This window comes from Lissotriton vulgaris, chromosome 5 (genome assembly GCF_964263255.1).
Source record: "Lissotriton vulgaris chromosome 5, aLisVul1.2, whole genome shotgun sequence".
NCBI classification, from domain to species: Eukaryota; Metazoa; Chordata; class Amphibia; order Caudata; family Salamandridae; genus Lissotriton; species Lissotriton vulgaris.
In genome coordinates, this window is record NC_141693.1 from 995,996,559 (window position 1) to 996,020,812 (window position 24,254).

Genomic DNA, 24,254 nt, shown 5'->3' on the forward strand with positions numbered 1-24,254 from the left:
CATATCCTGTCGCAATACCATGACGTCCGAGCCCACCGCCCCAATTTTGGCATCCAGCATTTCCCTGGATTGCGTAATCGCCGCCATCAGGGCCGCATTGTCCGGAGAGGCCTCCTGTTGGCCCCCAGTAGCACCAGCCAGCTTCCGGGCTGCTGAATTCATCAATGGGCCCATATTTGGTCAAGCCACCGCTGCTCTCGTCTCTTGTCATATCCACCTTCTGTGGTTACCCTGCAGATTCGGGCCAAGCCAGGCCAGGTGCCGACGCAGTGACTCCCTCGGCGTATATATTCAAACGACCAGTCCGGGTCCCGACCCGTCTCTGGCGGGGAAGCGCCCCCGACCCAGGGCCAGCAAGCCACCTCAGGTGCCCACGACTGGCAAGGGACCCACTACAAGATGTGTGTTGTCCGACCAACTGCCAACGTAATCACACTGTTAGGCGATAAGGGGGGGGGCCCTTTTCAAGCACACCCCAAACTGCTTGGCTCAGCTGCAAACGCCGTCCTCTGGACCCTGCGGTCCGACCGACCGACCGTCGATATGGGTGCTCCCGGGGAAGAGAGAAGGATGCTGAAGTTCTCACACTCTCCCCCTGCGGTTCGAATGTGCATCCGATCTCGGGGGTATGGGGGGGAAGAGAGAGAAACCCCCGTTGTAACAGTCCATCTAATGCCCACAACCCAGGTCTTCCCTCACCCGGGGTGTCTGCCGCCAGTACATTTCTCAATGTCACAGGTATTTGGCCATGGATCACTGCACCAGTCTCTCCGCAGCCCTCCTCACCTGCGTGGCCCAGCCCGGCCGCCATGTCTCCTCTTCCCGGCCCAGACCGTCTGCTAGAGTGCCGCGAGTTGCCAGCTAATCTCAGAGGCCGCTATCATCTTTGCTCAAAGCCCCCAGGGTGACCCAGGCTGATCACTGCATCTGCAGGGGAGGCCGCGACCCAGCCAGCCGCCGCCTGTAGCTTTCCCAGAGGGGGGGGGGTGTTGGTCACGGGCAGCGTAGGGAGTCCCAATGTCAGATCCCCCGAGATCTCGCCACGTGGCCCAATCGTGCCGCCGATCCCCGGCCGGGTGTTGACCTGAGCCAGAGGGGGAGCGCCGCAGGAGGCCACTCGACCACTCACATCTACGACTTTTCTTTCGCTTCTACTCCCACTATCAGCGAGTGCTCCGGCTGCCGGGAATCCCTGCTGTAGGCCGGTGCACTTGCCCCAGCCCTCCCCTCCACCGCCGCCACTTTGCCGCCTCCCTACAACTCGTCTCCAGCGGCGCCGCAGAGCCGCCAGGGGCCGTTCCGCCCCTCGACCTCCGCCTCTCTTCTCGGCCACCCGGGGGGCACCCAGGGAGCGCACAGCACCCCCCGCAGGCAAAGGAAAAATTTACCCGCGTCGCTCCGCTCCCTCCGGACACACCCAGCGCTACGCCCTGGCTTCTCCGCCTGTCGCTAGGCCGCTCCTCGTGTGGGCCCAGGCTCCCGGTTCCCAGCTGTCAGGGGTGCTGCAATTACGCACCGGACAGCACCTTTAGGTGGTTGGTGCTTGAAAATCACCTCAAAGACCTCTTGGGGGTCAGGAGGAGTCAGGATAAGTGCAGGATATTCTTTGGGATGGACGGAGCTCGTCTAGCACACGTCCGCCATGATGGCTTGCTATGTGCTGCAAGAACACGGGTTAACCCATGAAGTCACTGGGACCTGGGCGGAAGATTGATACAAAAAAAGTGGTCCCAGATAATCACACAATCAACTCAACCGTAAAATCACTTAGGTGAATACAAAGACAATTATAACAGCATTGTTTTTAATAACAAGGTGTATCATAAAAAATTCATTCATAAAATACATAATAAATCACATATAATGCCCCTAAGAAGTGGAGAAGGGAAGGGTTGTGCTGGGATAGTGAAAGTATAGGAATTGGAACAGGGGTCACCACTGAGACCTGAATACACCAGAAATAATGATAAGTTAACACAATGGAACAATTAACTCATCAATTAATTTAGCAATCATGCCTCAAATAAAATCACAAATGATAAATCAGGAAGGAGGCTGAACACAGGAGGAAGTGTTGACGTTTGGACCCAAGTAGATGCAGGCATGGTATAAACCTTGCTAGAGGGTCTTCATCAGGACAGGGGATGCGGAAGGTGGGGCAATGAATCTTAAGTTGGTACTGCAATGCAATGAGTTGGGTTCAATAGTGGTAGACTCTTGAAGATAAGGTAATGAGGTTACGTCTTCTATATTGATGCCGGTGTGTTATAGGCAACTTATCACAGTAATAAAGGATCAGCCGGAGTGCAGCGTCTTCCGCCAATGCTGTATATAGGGATGGGATAGTACGAGTAGCTGGAAATTTGTCGGTGGGAAAATACCGTTGAAAGCGGGGGTTCACTTGTGGATGTATAGGATGGCATACACTAGTCGCCGCTGAATTGTGGGTTGTGGAGGTCGTAGTTAGATCAAAAGAGCGGGATCTGCCAGAAGCAGAAATACAGCAGAAAGCGGGGGTTCAGTTATAGTTGTTGGCAATGGCGTGCATTAGTCACCGCTGAACTATAGGTTGTGGAGGTCGTAGTTAGGTCCAAAAAACGGGATCTGTCGGGATGAGAAATAACGCGGAAAGCGGGGGTTCGGTTATAGTTGTGGCATACACTAATGACCGCTGGATTGTTGGTTATGCGGCTCGTAGTTAGATCAAAAAGCGGGAAAATTATGGCTTGCTAGGCTACTAACCAGCATTCTTGACATCCAATGTTTTTTAAAATTAGCTATCGAAAGAACTACTACATCAGTATCTATTGTATCAATCATTATTTTGTAATGACCTTCAGTTGGTTCATGGAAAGAATGAAGCATAACTCGTATCAGCTTCCTCATGATGGTAAAGCGATATCATTTTGAACTTTATAATTGGCGTGGAACTTGCAACTTTATCCTGACGGGTGACAATTACTTGCTTCCCTTTGATGTGAATAAGTCGCACATGCCTGCTCAGTAAACAAAACAACTCTCTGTCGTTTTCATCTCATCTAAGGAAATGCCAGTCTTTGGGTACAGGAGTGATAGATTCAACTCGCTTGTGTAGACCTTCACATCTTTTTTTCTAACACTATGCTTGATGCTTCCGTTAAAATATATATATATATATGCCTGAATGTGACATTGACCTACTAAAGGAATTTAAAAGACAAGCATAATTTTAAATGTACACTTGAACTTACGTAAAGTAAGAAATGAAGCTAATGCAAATCTCGGGTGTCATTTATGCAGCCCAGGATGAAGGGGTGTTGTAACCTTGAAACGCGTCAGCAAATTGATTAATTAAATGGAGCGTGAAGGCATGCTGAACTTCAGAGCTGGAGGGCAGAGCACTGTCGAGTGATTTCCTAATGCTCAGGGCATTTTGTTGAATGAATATATATATATATATATATATATATATATATATATATATATATATATATATATATATATATATATATATATATACTAGCAGCCCGCCCCAGCGTTGCCTGGGGGCAATGAGGCTTCAGGGCCAGCCCGCCCCCCAATTGTCCGTGCATACACGGACCAGGCCCGAATCCCTCCCGCCCCGACTCACTCGCGCTCCGACATTTTCCTTTACTGCTGCCTCTTGCAGCTAATAGCACTGCAAAGGTCCTTCTTGCCTCCCTCTGCATTACACAGTCTCACACTGAACTTTCCCTTTCCTTACCTGTGCCGCCGCTCCTCACTTCACAGCCACTCGTCACTGCACCGCCGCTCCTCCTTCGTCGTCATCACGCATGTCGCGTCGCGGTCATCACGCACGTCGCGTCGCGGCCAGTGCTAGGTCCCGGCCGGCGCTACTTTCAGGGGACTACTTTGTTTTCAAACTTAATTTTTTTAATTTACTTTTTTTTTTTCAATTTATATAGCCTATGTCCATCTACACACCCTGACATTTTCATAGATGTATCGGGTGTGTAGATTGGCGCTATGGTTCCCGAGTTTACCTGGCCAAAAGGTGCAAGTTCTCTCTTTATAATAGTAGTATAGATATATATATATGTGTATATATATATATATATGTGTATATATATATATATATCCTGTGCACCGTCTGTCTCCCAGCTCGCACGCTCGCGCAAACACAGCAAGCAGACTCCGGACACGGACCTTGAGGTATATACAGCTTTATTCACGCAGAAAGAGTCACCAACGTTTCGGCTCTAACGGAGCCTTGATCACATGACAGCGTACATTTGACTGGGTACACCTTTTATAGTGAAAAGCGAGTGATTAACGTAAAACACCTGTGCAAACTTGCTAATAAACATGGAAGACATACTACATTTTACACTCGGCAACATGTTTTCTTAGGGTTTCTAAATAGATGTAAAATACAATAAGATATCTTTGGGATTTCTTAATAAATGTAAAATACAGTTAGATTCAAATCTCATAAGAATGGTATTCAACAGATTAAACAACAGAAATGACTGGTAAAGTATTGAGGTGAAATACACAAATCTATTACACTGACCCGTTTTAAAACCATGGTTACAGGATATAAACTGATAAGAACCCCGATCATTATATTTGCAAACTTGTAACAAAGATCAACAGTTTTGTTTTCCAATTCAGGAATCCCAGTATAAAATACATATAAAGTGCTACGTGCTAACTTATTAAAGTGCATGGAGTGCATGAAAAGTGCATCAATATGTGCAAAATTGGCAATGTGCAAATACTTATAATGCAATAAGCTGGGGTCCTGATTCATTCCACTTAAATACAGGGGACATTTGCCTATATATCGAATATTGGTGAGGAGACAATTATTGTGTCCCTACTCATACAGGGCTCTATACAGTGTGTTTTGCTAATGCTTCTAATCCTAAACGGGTACGTCTTACTTTACAAACGTCATACATTAGTCATACAAGTTTATGTTGAAAATCACTGCTAGAGTGCCAAGGTTTCCATGTTTAAAATGTATATGTGCTAGAGCGAGTTAAGACAAATACACCAGGTCCACAAGGGGCCTGTAACCCAACACCAAAGTAATCCGAAAAATATAAATAAATGAACAACCAAATGTTAAAAAACCTATACAATTCATCGTATATCAATGGTAATTAACCTGGTTTAGAAAAAAACGTGCACAGTGAAAAACAATAATAACTAAACATAAATAGTTTTCTTATAGCAGCATTATTATTCTCAGTAAAGATTCATATGGATTGTGTTTGCTCGCAGCCCCCACGGGATCTGTCCCAGCACTTTCCCAGCCGGGTATGTACCTTGGACATTATCCACGTGGGGGAGAGTACACATTCCTAGTATTCAAGGTCTTTCAGAGCAGGCAAGTGTGGAGATCCTCAGTCACATTCAACCCATGGGGCACCTTGGTATTAAGCAGGAGGATGTATTTTGTTTCCAGCTTTCTAAGCTTGGTCTCCCTATCCCCGCCTCTTTTGGTGTTGATGACAGAATCAATAACCCAGTATTTAAGACCACTATTGTTGCTTTGATGGTGGTCCTTGAAATGGCGTGCAACAGGATATGTGCTGTCCATGTTTGTAATTGCTTGCAGATGTTGCAAAATGCGTTTATGGACAGCATTCCTGGTGCTGCCCACATACTGTAGGCCACAGGGACAGCCCAAAACATATATGGCGTATTCTGTCTTGCATGTGAGCACTTGGGTTATAGGGTGTTCCTTGCCTGTGAACCCATCCCTATAGGTTTTGGTGTTTTCACCATGGGTACACGCTTTACAGATTTTACAGTTATAGAAGCCCTTGTTACTTTGCCACCACTCTGTTCTAGTAAAAGGGTCCGGGTTGGTTTTGACTATGTGGTCCCTTAGGGAGGGGGCTTTGCTGTAGGTCACAGAGATAGACTTGGGTAAACTCTTGCCTATAATACTATCCCTCAGCACAATGGGCCAGTGTTTATTCACTATACTCTTTATTTGCTGGTGTTGTCTAGTGAATCCTGTAATTAATCTGAAGCATTCAGGCTCAACTATGTCCGGTTTAGAGGTGCCTCCGCTGGGGAGCTCCCTATCTGCTTTACTAATAAGGAGCTCATCTCTACTCTTTAATAGGGATTTCTGCACAGCTTTATCTATCACCTTTGCGGAGTAACCTCTTTCAAGGAACCTCTCCCTGCTTTCCATTTGTGCTTGTTCCAGTTCCACTGGGTTGCTGCATATGCGTCTTAACCGCAGCATTTCCCCATATGGAATACTGGAAATGAGATGGACCGGGTGCGCACTGGCAGCATGTAAAATGCTGTTACCTGCTGTCTTTTTTCTGTGAACCCTGGACTCCAAACGGCAACCATTAACATAGAGCTCAGCATCCAAAAAAGTGACTGTTTCCTGACTGAGTGATGCAGTAAATCTGAGGTTAAGGGGGTTGTCATTGATATCTTCAATGAATTTAAGGGCCTCTTCCTGACTACCTCTCCATATGACGAACAAGTCGTCAATGAAGCGGAACCATGCTACTAGGTTGTTCTTAATGATATGCTGGAAACCAAGCCCCAGGACCAGTTCCTCCCAAGCCCCCATGTGCAGACATGCGTAGCTCGGTGAGAAACTGGCCCCCATAGCCACCCCCTGTTTTTGGCGATACAGCTGAAAGTTGAATAGAAACACATTATTTGAAAGACAGAAGTTCAACATGTCTAACAGCATTTTGGTGTGTTTTTCATTGCCTGGTTTCCTTCTCGATAGGTAGTACCGTATTGCATCAAGACCATCAGTATGTGATATACTAGTATATAATGATGTTACATCAAGGGCTATCAACCAATCCCCCTCCTGAATTTGTACATCCTTGATTTTCACTAGGAAGTCCCCAGTATCACGTATGTAAGACCCCAGTTGCTGAACATAACCTTGTATAAAGTGGTCTATATAAATTGAGGTATGTTCTAGGAGGCTCCCCCTTGCTGATATTATTGGCCTTCCCGGTGGATGGATGGGGTCTTTATGTACTTTTGGCAAAAAATACAGAATCGGTGTTACTGGGTGTTCAACCTTCAAATATTCAAATTCATTGTCAGTAATGAGTTTGGCTGACCGCCACTTACTTAGTTTGCGATGATATTCTTCCTTGATGGTCAGGAGCTCCCGGTTGTTTATTTTTTCATAACAATCGCTATCATTAAGTTGGCTGTAAGCTTCTTTATCATAGTTCATTTTAGTCATGAGGACCACATTGCCCCCCTTGTCGCTGCTTCTGATTATCACATTCTTTTCCTTATTGAGTTTCTCAGTCAGTGCTTTGTATTGCTGGTGTTGGGCTGAGTATCTGCGTTTAGTGCTCCCCATCTTCATTTGCAACTTTTTCAAATCCGATACCACGTTTTCATGGAAGATGTCTATATTGTCTCGTAGAAGGATGGGGAAGAAGGTGGATGGTGCTCTAAAATCTGTGACTGTGGTTGTTCTATTGCCACTCTCATCCCACCCTTTATTAGCTCCATTGGTACTGTGGGTTATATCATATCCCATTCCTTCTGTTTCCCAAAGCTCGCTTATAATGCGTGTTCCTTGCGAGGCCTCAGGTTGCTGAATTTCCATGTCTGGCGTTGTTTCACCTTTATTCTTTAAGGCGTAGAATTTGCGCAGTTTCAATTTTCTAACTGCCTTGTAGACATTACATCTGGTATTGGCATAATCAAAGTCGCAAGGGGGAGCATATGACAAGCCAAGTTTAAGTATGTTCTCCTCTTTCTCTGTAAGTTTTAATTCAGTGAGGTTGACAATAGTGCGATTGGAAGCTGGCTTTATTCCTGTTGTGGAGCATTGCTCCGCCCAACTCCCCCGCCTCTCTTCTTTTGATTTCCTCTTTTTTGCCATCCGCGACCTCTGGCGGCGCCTGTAGTTTGCCCTGTGTTTCCTTGATTGCCCTTTGTGTAGGATCTCAGGGTATTCCGCCTGTCCTGGCCTAAAAAAACAATCTCCTGGCCGGGCGTGAGTTTTGGCAGTGATGCCGCTTCCGCCTGTCTATGGCGTTCTCCTTCCAAATCCGAGTCCGGATCCGAACTCACTGTGGCATTTGAGGAATCGCTTGCTCCACTTGCATCTTTCCTTGCGGGGTTGAGGTGGCTCGGGGGGTTCCTTCTATTAGGTTGTTGTTGCTGTTTAGCGCCACCCCTGCGAAGAGTATCAAATTTTCGCGCAAAAGTAAAGATCTGGCCCAACTCGTAATCATTCCTGTCCCTTTGGAATTTGTACGATTTTCTTGCCACGATCTTTGCCTCCTCCTTTTTCAGACGTTCTTGCATTATCTTTAGGAGTCTGTTTTTCTCATCCTCCTCCCCTAGGCCATCAATTTCTTCATATAGTTCCGATATTTCCGTAAGAAGTTTGGCTCTGTCAATGTCCGCATACTTAATGAGCACCTGCACCTGGCGTCGCGAAGCCTCCAAATTAATCTCTGCCCACTCTTTCATAAGGTCAGCGTTTGGGTTTTCATAAGTGGGGGCCGTTAATATTCTCAACCCCCGTGGGATGCGGTTCACCTCAATGTAGCGTTGCAATGACTTCGACTCCCACCACTTAGCCTGTTCCTGAAATGACTTATTTTCCAATGATTTGAATAATTCCTTAATTTTAGAGGTGTTGCTGCTGCCACTAGCTTCTGTGTTCTTTTTCCCTGGAGTCTTCTCAGGGATAGGGGTGTCATCGGAAAACATTGTTATATATATATATGTGTATATATGTGTATATATATATATATATATATATATATATATATATATATATATATGTGTATGTGTATATATATATATATATATATATATATATATGTGTATGTGTATATATATATATGTGTATATATATATATATATATATATATATATATATGTATGTATATATATATATATATATATATATATATATATATATATATATATATATATGTGTGTATATATATATATATATGTATATATATATATATATATATATATGTGTGTATATATATATATGTGTGTATATATCCCACACAAGATCCAATCATTTCACATTCCTTGCTTGAGTTTCAATGTAGGTTATAAAAACTGTTGATCCGTAATCATCAAATGTTTTACAAGGCATGGGAGGTAGCATATTTACTACAGCTGCACCATCTAATTTACTTGCATCTACCTCTGAAGCAGTGTTGTGTATGATGGTATTTCCGGCAATGCAGTCCAATAGCTGCAACTTCTGTCCTTGTCTGAGTTATCCATTTACAGATATAGATAGCAGAAAAGTCTGATTCTTGTGCTAGAAAAGTGAATTCAAATTCCAATTTCTTGCCTAACACCCAAGATATAATCTAGCAAACAGATTGCAATTACTTTTTAACAAGGATAGTTTGTCTTTGGACTCACAAGTTTTACGCAGGCTGGTTTGTTCCTTGGTATTGCTTAAGGGCTTTTGACACTTTTGCAACACCTCATGAAAATAGGAGTTATATTACGATCTACCTATTTCATTTGCTGTTTTCACCGAGGTGATAACTATCAGGCATAACTTTGTTGCTGTCCAGACTGAATAGATCACTGCTCTCCCCCCAATAAACAAAATTATGGAACTTGACTATGGACTGAAAAAGCAATGCATATGGACAGATGAGTTTCTTTGTTGCTGTTGTTGTATAGCTTTATTTCGAAATGTTTCATTTCATAAAAGCATTACAGTAAAAATCAATGTGAGCATAAAAACAGTTATACATCAAAACTGACAGATCTGAAAAAGGACACTATAAAATATACAACATAGTAGATAACATCCATTCTAAAAGCATTTATACAAGCACATAATTATCATCTTCGAAAGGGAATAATGGGAAAGGGACACATACAAAAAAACAGCCGGGCCAATAAAGTGTAGGTTGGCACCCTTACTGGAGGATCATTCTCCTCGCGGTTCTTATCCTCCAAGCCCACCCCAGGAATTTTGCCAGGCCACAAGCAAGCAGTGGGTGAGGGTCTGATCTTAACAGCTGTAGGGCCTCCAAGTGTGACCGAGTGCCCAGCCTCGCGCAGAGCGGTTTCAACCATCTGCGACGGGGAGCAGCGTAGGCTGGGCATTCGAACAACAAATGGGGAATGGATTCATCCCTGGTCGTACAGAAAGGGCAAGATTCTATGGTTTGCCAAGGTGGTTTCCATTTGGCTGTCCTTGTGCCTAAGGGCAGAACCCCAGCCCTAAATTTGAGATACAACGCCCTATCTACTGGATTCGAAATCACATCAAGGTAGGGTTCTCTGAAGGGACGGCATTTGATAGCCAAAAACTCCTCAGCGGATCTGCACAGATTCGAATGGGACACTCTCTCGTTATCCACCCACATCCAGAATATTTTCTTTAACAGCTGTTTAGGTGGTGAAGATCTATTGTCCCAAGCGTCATCCAGGCCTAAATCACAAAGGAGGCGCTTTACTCCCAGGAGCCAACCGATCTTATACCAACCCGGGGTTGAAAGAAGTTCACTTAGTGCATCCGCATAACTTGAAAGTTCAGGGACATTCCATATACGGGCCCACAGAAGGAGGGGACGTAACTTGGCCTGATCGGCTATGGATCGTGTTCCTGTATCAAGTAGAAGGGGTAGAGTGGGAGAGCTGTGGGGGAGCCGCATTAGGTCTTTGTGGAACTTGTTCTCCAGATGGGATAGGGTGTCAAATTTCTGGGTACCCCACAACTCAGCCCCGTACAATGCCGCACTCACAGCTTTTGCCTTGTAGATATCAAGTATCACCCCAATGGGTTTAAGGGATGAGGCGCGATGTTCTTTTAGGAGGGCGCCCGTAACCCTCCTATGTGTCAAAATGGTTTTTTGGTAGTGCGCCTTCCAACTCATGGAATCGCAAAGTCTGATTCCTAAGTAATCGAATTCCCTGACCCTTTCTAAAGGTACTGAGTCTATAGATGGCGGGTGGACTGTGGAGTTTCTTTGTTGCTGTTATGTCTCACAACTGAAGAAGAGTCTGTTCTTGGATACTTTACACTGTTAAACATCAGTAATTCAGAAATAGACAATGATATATTGGTAGTGACTGTTTCATAGGTATACTGATCTCTTATGCCGGCTCCATCAAATATAATTTTAATAAGAGCACAAAGCAATTCCAGAACTGATCGGTTTGTACCATCATCCCCAAACCATTGAAGTTTTCAGATTTCAGCATCATGTCCCTTCTAACAATTTTTGCTGCATATGCAATTTTAACAGCATCAGACTTGACTTGTGACAGGCTAATACTAATGTGGATCCTATGTCCTCTTCGAAAGCTAACACGACATCTCTTCCTTCCTTGTATGCCTTCAAACCTCTTGTATGTCAGCGAAGTCTCTCTTTTAGTTCAATCAAGTCAACCTTACCTGCAGTGGAATCGAGCTGCTTTACTCTCCTTGTGTAAGGGTTTACTAAGTCACAGACCTTAAAAATAGTTTCAGATAAAATACAAGTTTGGCTAGAGCTATTCCTTCTACTTAGGTCTCATTAGGTCATATATTTTTATTCTTTCATACACTGCATGTTCTGTTATAGAGTCCAACTAAACATTTATGATGGTATTCACCATCTTGTGAGTTCATATCACCCATAGCCAATTTTGCAATAAGTGCTGTATCTTGAACTAACTGGGCACACTGACTAACATTAGCATCCACATCATCTGTTTTTGCTTTATGCATTACAGATGTATCTGATTTGTTGCTAAAGAAACATGCTTTTCTTCCAGGAATTCTTTTTGGAACTGGAATTGCAGAACGTGTTTTAGCTGGGATACCTTATAGATCTGCATCACTATGTTTTATTTTCTGAGCCTGTTACAGCTTTAGATTGTCGCACTTGTCAAAATACGTTTTAAGCCACACTGCATTGTTAGTCCTTAATGTCTGCTCGATACCAGAATCATCATTAAGCCGTTCTAGTTCGATATTCATAGGTACGCATTTCAATTCTTCAAATTTCTTCAGGTTATGGTCCAAAACACTATATCCGGACCCATAATGTTTGCATGTAGCATTTGCTTGGCTAATATGTCTTTCTGAAGCGCTTTCCTGACAAAGAACACAGATGGACTAATTTGTTGCAACATCATAATCATGCCGGACAGCTTAAACACTGGTTGTGGGTGTTGCAATAAGGTATTGTTTCGACATGCTACTTACATATTGAAATATAATACATATTAATACATGTTGAAACATGTCAGCAAGTATGAATATTTATATCAAATTTATAACAGATTTTAATTTTAAAGTTTTCTATATGATTTGACAGACATTTTGGTCTTATATTTAGGACGTCACAGTCTTGATCCAATGTGGGAATGCACATGCGCGTGTACACATGACCTTTTGTGCCAAATTGTATGCAAATCAGAACACTTGAAATTATTTTTGATAGCTAACTTGGATTTCAATTAGACGATATGACGTCATAGGCAAGATCCACTTGGGATCTTGCCCGTATACGATTACTCTTAGAACGAAGAACGTCTGTATCAACTTTCAGCTTTCTATCACAAGGTGAATGATTTTTGTTCCAAAACAGGCTTAACAGCCGTACTTAATGCAAAAGATGTGTGCCAGTAACACTGTGATTGGGTATCTAGTGGTGACTCTTAGGCTTAAGTAACAGTGGGAATATTTTAACTGTTGCACAGAACTCTAAAACCTTTTATTAAGTTAAGCACTAATCTTAAACCCTTGGCCGCGGCGGTAATTCCGCTGCGGCGCTGGGGGGGAGGGGGGCTTGCGTGGCGCTGCCATGCTTGTGACGGAACCACGCCGTCATAAGCCACAGGCGGGCTGTGCTTATGACAGCGTGGTTCCGTCACGACTCCGCCCACTCACTAATTCGCCCGCACAGGCAGGGAATCAGTGCCGCGTGGGCGGAGCGGTCGCAGCATGACGGAGCCACGCCGTCATGAGCACACGCCACCCGTGGCTCATGAAGGCGTGGTTCCATCACGGAAGGGGTTAAAACAACTCAACAAAAGTGTGAAGCCAAGGTCTTTGCTGCCCCTCACACTGCTAGTATGTCAGAATTCTTAGTTAGCTCAACATTAATTTCTCAACAACCGACAAATTTTCATTTCTGAAAGCAAAGGATTCCTTCAAAGGTCTGTAATAGTAAGTAACCATTTCACTGATGGAATTCATTATAAACTAAAATGTTTGTAGTATTTTACTAGAGCCTACCTAGTAATATACTTTCACAGTTAGTAGTGAAAAATCTAATGTAAACATTCTTCTAATGGAAATATAACTTTTTCTTTTTGTAGCACATTAAAGTTCATACTGTAAAAAGTACACATGCCACCTCTGGGTTATGACCCTCCCAACCCTCAACGAGGCCCTACATCGTCACTCAGACTACTACATGCTTGAAATTCGTAGCAACCCGTTCATTATTATTTATTCTTTCTCAGCCTGTGTCGATGTCATGGAGTCATTCTTTCACTCCTTCTGTCTCTTTTGCTATTCTTGTGGGCTACTTCTTCTCTTTCTCTACCTCATTATTGATTTCTTCGCTCCCTCTTGCCGAATATATTTTCCAACAAATGTATGAGCATTTCTTGTTCCCCTGTTTAAACTGTATTTGAGTCTGTATTTTAAGATGTGGTCATTGTTTTTTTTTTCCAATCTTGGTCATCTATTTTCACTTCCAGAATTGAACAAGCTGCAGTGTATATATTGGAAATGCCTTCCTTAACGTCCTCTCACATATATCTAGATGATTTCCCAGGTCTAGTGCATTTTATTTATGTCGATCGAACTGCAGGACAAATGGTTGCTCCATCCATTAATATCAGTGATCAATCAACCTTTGATCTCGGAAATGGCGCCCTGGCCAATTTCGTCAAAAATAAGGTATTTTGGCACCAAGTAATCTACTGTAGAAAAATAAGGTATTTTTTTAAAGCGTTTGTTGTTTTGAAGCGATCCAGTGATAGCAACTGCTGGGAAATCAAGGACTAAGCCTAAACTGTACTTCTTCCTAGGGCTATGTGCCACTGTGTGGCTGCAACGTTATATTATAACCTAAGTGAATGCAATTCACACAGCCGCAACGATCGTTACCCTAGCCTTCAAGCAGGCAGGAACCCAACCTATGCCAGTCTGTCTAATACAATTCCAGTCCAACTGGATCACACTTACAACCCCAAGAGAAATAGGGAGACATACATGCACTCCACCTCTCTCAGATGAATGGAAATACACACAGCATGCTACACAACTAACATTAGAATTCACACCCATGCCACCACTGTTAACCTCCCTAGACGTCAGCCTGATTCATTCCTAAGTGTTTTTTGCAATGTGCATGTCAGTCATCCTTGAGCCCTGTGGCATTGCACGTTCCAAACAGCACAGAGTCATGTTATAATGCACATTCCAAGCAGCCAAGAGTGCTAAAAGCTCAAACTAATTTCAGATGTGCACACTACAATTATGTCTTGTACGTCAGGATGTTGGAAGTCTCCCAGGAGTTCTAGCAACATAGAGAGGCATAAGGCCGCAGGCTGACTGACTATATTGTTATGGAGCTTCAATGTGACATTGTTTCCTATTACAAAATTCAAAATTCACGTGCAATAAGAAAATAAGGGAAACATTTGTGTATTGGTGTTTAGGTATTCCGCGTACTCTTATATTATTCTTAGTGTTTGATGGTATTTTGTCCTGCTCTCTATTGTATGGAATTAAAGCTGTGAAGCTCTGCACAATATTTTGACAATTTCATTTAAATATACAGGGAAAGAACTTCACATTTTAACATTTCCTTTAAAAACTATTTCAATGGCGAAATTAGATTTTGATAGAAAAAATCTCAAAATTCAAATTAGATGCTGATCCCCAACATGCTTCCAGTGCTCATACGAGAAATGGGAGCCCTGTATGGTGAGTGAAAATGCAAGAAAGCTGTGTTCATAAATCGTCTTCACTTGACATAATCGCTCACCTCAGCACAAAAATAGTTGACTCATTTTCTATTACTTATTCTACTTTATTTGTGGTTTATTCCCCTGAAACAACTTCTTGTACACATCTGATAAAATGATTAAATGTTGAAGAGAAATCGGGGACAATACTGTAAATGGAAATTCATTATGAATGAACACTTGGCAACAAGACATAATGTTACTGAAATAGAATTGTAATGTATGTGTAACCTGCACACCGATAGTTTCAAACCTTACTCAAATTAGAAAAATCGGTGCAGACCTGCTACCTGACTAACCCCTGTCAGGTCTCTAAAATAACTGCACTATCAGACACAACTATGTCTAGTGCAGGAGTGCACTGTTCGAATTTGCTCTGGTGCAAAAAGTTTTTAACCGTTCATTTATACCATTTACCACATTGTAAGAGTATAAGTTTCAACATTCATTAGTTTATATAAAACAATCATTACTCTGATGAACATGAATAGAATTGCAACAAAATGCAATTGGCACAACTGAAGCCAGAAAAGGTGTCGTTATAACACCAAACAAGTCATTACTTAATTGCCCCAAAATACTGTGAGTATATGCACTGCATTTATTTGATGATATAAAATTTCAAAGGTATGTTACCGTGCTTAGGAATCGGACTAGTTGTCTTAAGTGTACATATGTTCCTTTATTTCAGTGTCTTTCAGCCGCTGGTCATTATGAAATACTAAAAGTTTTTATTATTTCTGAAAGCCCAGCATGGGTGATTAACTATAGACAGCCACAGGCACATCTCCCCCTCGGGTTCCTACAAATAGAGGCCCCAGAAAAAAACCAGACTGTCCTGTTTAGACTCCGTGACCTGGTGTCTTCACAGGGCAAGAGCAGAAATTGACATCTAAGATCACAGAGCACTGAGCAGTTTATGGAAACTGTGGCATGTGCATTTCTAGGCGAAAGGGAAGAAAATATGTGGATGACAGAGGTGGGAGGCCCTTGAAACAAAAGTAGTTTCTACTCCAGCAGACCGATACAGTGTGGGCAAGTTTCCCATAACTCTTATATTTGAAATTAGCAAGTTGTCAACAAAGAATGCTGGGCATGCACGTGCATGAGGAATTATTCTAATGTTAGTAGCGGACATAAATAGGAAAAGATCAACGTATGTTAGCAGGAGTATAAAAAGTAGAAGAATAGTTAGATTTAATGGGTTTAATGGTCTATAAAGAACAGGGCAGGACACAATGTTTCCCATTGCGAGGAATTCATTATCGTTGCCGAGAGCAGATTTACTTGGGCACAAAAATGAATGATTTGCTAGTCTCCTTTGGTCATGGTTTCAGAAAAATCTCCTCAATTTGCTTTTCAGTGACTATAATTATAATACTCCGTGGTCCACACTGAAGATTCTCAAGCATTCTAGGCAGCTTCGATGTAGACCCAGGGTAGTGAATGTTAATAAAAACACGTGAGGAACCTATCTCAAACATGCACAATTTAAGAATAAAGATGACTTTCAGGAGGATGCTTATAAGTAGGGTAGACAAGTGTGTTCATTCAAGAAGTAGTAACACTAGGGACTGTCTTCCAGTGGGATTAGAATGGTCAAAATAATTAACCATTGTACATTCGATCAGCTAGTATAATATATATTTTTCTGCTTTATGAAGGCAGACAGGAAACTGAATATTGTAAGGGGGCATATACATATCTGGCAGTGCGTTTGTGTACGTCTGGAGGAATACGGTAAGTCATGACATCCTGCTGACAAGATTGAGGAATATTGGAGTCGGGGGAATCGCGCTGGATTGGCTCCGCTCCTACCTGAGAGACAGGTGGCAAGCGGTAGCCATCCCTCCATTTCAGTCAAAATTTGTCAAAGTCCCACATGGGGTCCCACAGGGGTCAGCCGTTAGCCCTATACTTTTTAATATATATATGCAACCCCTGATAAGCATCATCAAAACCCATGGCGTCAGCGTAATCAATTACGCAGACGACACGCAGTTGATGATATCCCTTGATGGTGCTCAGGCTGACTCCCTTGAGACCTTTCATGCCTGTATGTTGGAAATGACGCTTTGGCTCAATCAGAATTCACTGCAGTTCAACAGTGACAAAACGGAAATATTACACTGTTCGATAGGAGGAATACCCAAGGTCTTACCCATAGACTTATGGCCTCCTGAGCTGGGGAACTCCCCAGTACCAGTGAACTCAGTTAGGAATCTTGGAGTCACATTTAATAATAGGCTGAGCCTTGAAACCAATGTCAACAAACAGGTCAGTAGCTGCCTTGCCCTTATGCGAGGACTCCGCAAGCTGCTGCCCCTCCTGCCTTTACAGGTTAGAGCCACCATAGTCAGGAGTACCATCCTCAGCCGCCTGGATTACTGTAACGCACTCTTATTGGAATCTCCTATATATCTCATTTCCAGGCTTCAAAGTGTCCAGGCGGCTGCAGCAAAGCTGGCATTGTCTCGAGAACGAAGATCATCTACTACCCTTGCCCTGGCTGACCTACATTGGCTGCCTATTCATCAGAGGATCCTTTTTAAATCCCTTTGCATTGTCTTTAGAGCAGTGCATGGACTAGGCCCCCAACCACTCCAAAACAAACTTAACTGGTACAAACCCACCCGATCTCTTCGATCCTCTTCCTTAAATCTTGTTAATGTACCCAGGATTAAAAAAACAACCCTTGGCGGTAGAGCTTTTAGTAAAGCGGCAGCTCAATTATGGAATAGCCTACCTATTGACATTAGAAAAACAAGTGATCTACTGCCCTTTCGAAAAAAGGTAAAAACATGGCTTTTCCCGAAAAACTCAAATCTTTAGATCTTGAGTCCCTGTCCCCTATCTGCTGCACAGTATTTTTTTCAGCCTAGGTACCCAGCGCCAGGATGCCCGTAGGGTTGCAGAGCGCTTTACAAATGGCAAAATAAAATAAATAAATAAATAAAAAGCAAGTTTGCCAGCGTTCTGCACATAGACAGTTTTCCTAATGTCTTGGCAGATTAGAAAATTGTAAAATGTTGGGAATGAGCCCAAAATACTGAGTTTTGAGTCTGTGGTATATTACCTCTCAGCTTAAATAACATGTTGCAACTAGGAAAGCGGTGGATAGTGCTGAGAACTATTTTGCTGTTTTTGTATGAGATGGCTAAAACTGATTGAATATGGATTTTCCCTGCACAGATTTGGTCATTGATAGGAATGGCACGGCGTTACCTCCAGAAGGGATACACAACTTTAACTTTTCGGGATGGTGACTACTACTGCTCCTACTTTCTGTGGTTCGAAAATGAAACGGTATGTAATGATTTCTTCGACTCCAGTGTAAATACCCTTTTCCAACTCGTAATTTATGAATCTAGGTATTGTATATCCAGCACTGTCTTAAGTGCATAGAGGGGTGTTATAAATATGGCATTCTAGGAAAGGTTTCTTGTTCAACAGAACATATTTTCCACATTTGCGCTGTTGAAAGGTACAGCTTTTTGTGTTATGTGCCAAGAGCTTTTTGTATTAGATGCCAGTTTTAATTTCATGCAGGTTGTTTTATCAAGAGATAAAGTTAACAAAGTTTGATTCTTATATCAGAGGTATGTCCTGCTTGTGTCTGCTGTGTTTCTTACTTTTTAATAGATATTGAGTTCAAATCATGAATTGAACAAGTGGTGAAAACAGTTATGAGGTCCCTTCTGGGCTTTCTAGATGACAATAGTGTTTCTTAGTTGAAGCTTGAAAGTTTTCTCTTTTACATTTTTTAATCACTGCTTTTTGTTATTCATTTTAGGGTGATAAACTGGAAGCAAGTAAGATCCCAACACTGGGTGATGATTCTGCACCTGTTGGCATGCTGGCAGGAGATTATTATAGGTAACTGGAAAAGAAGTAGCTGTCTAGCATTTTATTGGCAAGCAATTACATGTATCACTGTCATTTGGAGAATGATGTATACAAATGATGTATAGATTGCAAACATTTGCTCTCCCATCTTATGACTCCTCACTTAAGGAAGTCGATTGGAGAGTTGCACAAGGTTTTGCAATTGTACCATTTCTTTTCAGCATGAACACGGTAGGAGACCAGTTACTTAAATGGGAAGCCGGATTTTCATTGTGTGCTTAGGACACTTACCTTATCTTCAGACTGAAAGTAGGGTCTGAACATTGTGTATCGATTTCATTGAACTGTGTAATGAGCCTATCCAGATTTGATTTACCTACTTTCTTAGAACCGGATCTGAGAGCAGAGGTACTCTTAACTACTGTAAATTCTGCGTTCTAGTCCAAATTCCAGTACCTTGCCACCATGATAAACTGCTCACACACTAACCAGACAGTAAGGAGTCTGGGCATACTCTTGGAAACCAACATTAGTTTCAAGCAGCTGCTTTTTTTCATTTGAAACTTTTGACATGCATCGCCATTGAAACAACTATCATAGTGGACAGTTCATCTGTACAGTCACATATTTTGATAATAGCATCTAACTTTACCCTCCTGCTAATGAAAACACGTCTTCAAAATCTGCAGAAGGCTGGAGCCCATCTGGTCAAGTTCAAGTTCAAGTTCAGTAATTTGTATAGCGCGCTACTCACCCAGAGGGTCTCAAGGCGCTTGAGTGAGGGTGGGTGATTTAGTGCATCATTTATCAAATAGCCAGGTTTTTAGCTGCTTTCTGAAGGAGAGGTGGTTCTGTGTGAGGCGGAGGTGGGTGGGGAGGGAATTCCAGGTTTTGGCCGCTAAATAGGAGAAAGATCTTCCTCCCATGGTGGATCTATTGATGCGCGGGATAGTGGGGAGGGCTTGATTGGATGAACGTAGTTGGCGGGTGGGTGTGTAGAAGGATAGTCCTTTGTTGAGGCATTCGGGTCCTAGGACGTAGAGGGCCTTGTGTGCGTGGGTGAGGAGGCGAAACGTTATTCTTCTGTTGATGGGAAGCCAGTGGAGATCTTTCAGATGACCGGAGATGTGAGCTTGACGGGGGATGCCCAGTATGAGTCTGGCTGAGGCGTTTTGGATGCGCTGGAGTTTTTTCTGTAGTTTAGCTGTGGTTCCGGCGTAGAGGGTGTTTCCATAATCTAGTCGGCAGGTGACTAGTGCGTGGGTGACTGTCTTTCTTGTTTCGGTGGGGATCCAGCGGAAGATTTTTTTGAGCATGCGTAGGATGTTGAAACATGATGAAGAGACGGCGTTGACTTGTCTGCTCATCGATAGGGAGGAGTCTAGGATGAAGCCTAGGTTACATGCGTGATCTGTAGGTGTGGGTGCTGTGCCCAGAGCCGGTGGCCACGATGAGTCGTCCCATGCAGAGGGGGAAGATCCTAAGATGAGGACTACCGTTTTTTCTGAGTTAAGTTTTAAACGACTGTTCTTCATCCATTCGGCTACTTCTTTCATTCCTTCGTGTAGATTGGTTTTGGCGCTGTTAGGATCTTTGGTGTGGGAGAGAATTAGCTGGGTGTCGTCAGCGTAGGAGATGATGTTGAGGTTGTGATGACGCGCGATGGATGCGAGAGGACTCATGTACACATTGAAGAGGGTGGGACTGAGTGATGATCCTTGTGGTACGCCGCAGATGACTTCGGTTGCCTCTGATATGAATGGGGGGAGGCGGACTCTCTGGGTTCTTCCGGCGAGGAACGAGATGATCCAGTCCAATGCTTTTCCTTGTATTCCGATATTGCTGAGGCGTTCTATGAGGATGTTATGACAGACTGTATCGAAGGCGGCGGAGAGGTCAAGTAGGATGAGGGCAACTGTTTCTCCGTTGTCCAGTAGCGTTCAGATGTCGTCTGTAGCAGCGATGAGGGCGGTTTCGGTGCTGTGTTTGGCTCAGAAGCTGGACTGTGAGTGGTCAAGTGAGTTGTTGGATTCAAGGAATGCGGCGAGCTGACTATTGACGGCTTTCTCGATGACTTTGGCCGGGAAGGGGAGGAGTGAGATGGGGTGGTAGTTCTTAAGTTCGGAGGGGTCCGCTGTGGGTTTCTTCAGAAGGGCGCTGAGTTCGGCATGTTTCCAGCTTTCTGGGAAGGTAGCGGAGTTGAAGGAGCAATTGATGACATCGCGGAGATGCGGTGCGATGATGGAGTCTGCTTTGTTGAAAATTAGGGGTGGGCGGCCAGCTACGCTCCGTCTGCGGAGTGTGCGTAGTGCCGCCTACTCCGCATTTTGCGGAGCGGGCGGAGCCAGGCGGCACTCTGCAGACGGAGCGTAGCTGGCCGCCACCCGCCTCCCTCCCGCCCTCCCTAAATACTTTGAAATAAAGAAATGAAATAATTTAAAAAGCACTTACCTTGCCGCCGCTGCCCGCCGCGTCCCCGGGGCTCACTTACTTCCGTCTTCCGTACTAATGCGCATGCGCGGGCGGCCGCGCATGCGCATTTTCACGAGAAAATGCGCATGCGCGGCCGCCCGCGCATGCGCATTAGTACGGAAGACGGAAGATCGCGAGCCCCGGGGACGCGGCGGGCAGCGGCGGCAAGGTAAGTGCTTTTAAATTATTTCATTTCTTTATTTCAAAGTATTTAGGGAGGGCGGGAGGGAGGCGGGTGGCGGGGCTGGCGGCCAGTGGTGTTTGCGGAGTGGGGCTACGCGGAGTGCGGAGGTGGGCGTAGTTTCTCGCCCACTTCGCGTAGCTCCGCGAAGCCCCACTCCGCGAACTCCGCCCAGAGTTATTGAAAATGTGGTGGGGACATTGGTCGGTTGGCGATCCTGAGTGGATGGAGTTCATCAGGCGGATGGTGTCTTCAGTCGTGATTGGGTTCCAGGCGCAAAGGTTGTGAGAGTGTTGTTTTGGTTCGGCGGTGGGTGGAGTGGGTTGTTCATCGGACAGGTTTCCAAAGCTGTTAGGAATGTCGGCGATTTTGTTGTGGAAGAAGTGGGATAGGGAGTCGCAGAGGTCTTGGGAGCGAGTGATGTCGGCGGTGGGGTTGGTAAATTCTCTGACGATGTTGAATAATTCTTTGCTGTTGTGGGTGTTGTTGTCGAGTCGATCCTTGAATGCTGATTTCTTGGTGGATCGGATCAGTTGGTGGTGTTTGCGGTTGGCGTCCTTGAAGGTGGTCAGGTTGTTAGTGGTTGGGTTTTTTTCTCCAGGTTTCCTCGAGGGTACGACATAGCTTCTTGGATTTCTTAAGGTCATCGTTAAACCATGGGGCCTTTTTGCTACCTTGTTTGTTTTGGTGGTTTTTCAAGGGTGCTAATTCGTTAGCGCTGTGGGTGATCCATTGTGTGAGTTTGGTGGCAGCTTGGTTTGGGTCCGATGATATGGTGGGGGGGTTTTGGTTAAGTGAAGTGAAGAGTTGGTCGATGGTGATTTTGTTCCAGTTTCTTTGAGGAATAGGTTGTGGTGGGATGTGGACCGTGGTCTTTTTGTAGCTGAAATGAACGCAGCTGTGGTCCGTCCAGTGGAGAGCTGTGGTGTGATCGAAGGAGATGTGTTTGCTGGAGGTGAAGATAGGGTCGAGCGTGTGTCCGGCAAGGTGGGTGGGGGTGTCAACAAGTTGTTTGAGTCCGAGATTAGCCAGGTTGTCCAGAAGGGTGGTGGTGTTGTTATCGTTATTCTTTTCCAGGTGGAAGTTGAGGTCTCCCAGTAGAATGTAGTTCTCGGAGGTGAGGGCGTGTAGGCTGATGAAGTCAGTGATGTCTTCATTAAATTGTGTGCGGGATCCTGGTGGTCTGTAGATGAGGGTGCCTCTAAGGGTGGTCCTGGGGTCAGTGTGGATCTGGAAGTGAAGGTGTTCGGCGGTCGGGAGGTTTTCGTCGGAGCTGGTCGTGATTCGGATGGCGTTCTTATGCACGATAGCGATGCCTCCTCCTGTTTGGATGGTGCGGTCTTTTCGGAAAACATGATTTTCCAATATTTTTCTTCATATACGCAGGGTTTAATCTTTCAGAGGGTGCATCACTTTCTGCTTTATAAGTTTAACCAATGCAAACTAGGGAAAACAATATGATCTTTCATCGTACATCAAGTCTGCATAACCAAGTTAAAATATTTAAGAGGTAGTAGCCATGCATTTATAATGTGATCTTCCAAGAAAATGAATGTTCTACCCCTTTGATTAAGACAGGAAATTCTGTTTATAGAGCAAGACTAAAGGCCTGGCCTTCAGATCCAGTTTTTTCCTTTCTCTCCTTGATTTGGAGCTTTGTTTGACATGCACTGTTTAGGAAAACTTTTAAATAACCTTGCGCGATTATGGAATGTTAAATTGTTATCTTGATATTATTAACATGTTTTAAGAATGAACTTCGTTTCTCTTCCCATTCAGGAAACTATTGCGTGACTACATCAAACATCATCCCATGGAAATTGTGAAATGCTATGAACTTTTGACCATCCACTTGGGGATCATTCCCACTGATTATGTGATCCAGCAATGTTGTAACCTTGCTCGAAGACTATGGGAGCCTTCTCGAATTCCACTGCTTTGAAACTTGAGGGGGGAGCAATAGCGTATTTATGGCAATGCAGAAGGTGTTCTTTATGGATGTATGTCTCAAAAGGGTTTGAATCCATTAACAGCTGTACCAAAGAACCAACACCTCCTTACTTGGATTATTACCATGTATTGTTGACTTTTCTTTTGGTCAACTAAACAACCATTATCATCTCTGGGTCTGTTGCAATAATCTGTTACCTTTGTGCTTTATTGGTTAAATTGTGCACTTTCTCTTTCCAGTGCATTATAAACAAACTAAATACATAAAACCTACCTGCTGGAATATCTCATAGCCTTGGAAAATCAATGGCTGAGGTAACTTGCCCGTGGCAAGGATAGAATAAAGTAGATCATAAAGAAGCGTTTGTTGGCTGATCATTATTCTCCTGCGCTTGTTGCTTGAGTGTAAAACTTTTATTAGAGTTTATAAAGCTTAATTTCACGTTTTTTGTTATACCAGTATTCTGTTTGTTTCCCTCAACATCCCCCAGCTGCATATGCCAGCATTGACACAATATGTTGTTTGAATGCTCTCTTTAATAATAGAATTCTTTCAAGAGGGGAAACTGTGTGAACTATATAGGATGGCCCAGGATACATACAGATTTAGGATGTGAACCAAATTGTTGAAAAAACTGTTGTAAATCCTTTGGCATCTGTGCTTTAATAACCTTTTCTGAAAGCAATAAGGAGTAAATGGTTGTTTTGTGATATAATTGATTCTTACCACAGCTCTTCTTCAACTGGATGATTACTAATCCAATTTTAAATAATTCTAGTGAAATCGAGGTCTCATCGTGGTACTTCTGGGATCATAGTCCTTTGAAGGGAGATCTAGGAGACATAG

The 24,254-nt window shown here is 43.6% G+C and overlaps 1 protein-coding gene across 1 annotated transcript in view; it reads left to right on the plus strand.

The window, feature by feature from the left end:
- Nucleotides 1–23,767, plus strand: part of HPS1 (HPS1 biogenesis of lysosomal organelles complex 3 subunit 1) — a 434,454-nt gene extending 410,687 nt beyond the window's left edge. Inside the window, exons 17-20 of the mRNA XM_086922604.1 lie at nt 13,741–13,885; nt 18,151–18,264; nt 18,752–18,834; nt 23,237–23,767. Coding sequence (XP_086778730.1) covers nt 13,741–13,885; nt 18,151–18,264; nt 18,752–18,834; nt 23,237–23,399 — 505 coding nt within the window. The 3' untranslated portion in view covers nt 23,400–23,767. The remainder of the gene's footprint in view (nt 1–13,740; nt 13,886–18,150; nt 18,265–18,751; nt 18,835–23,236) is intronic.
- Nucleotides 23,768–24,254: the final 487 nt, after the last annotated feature.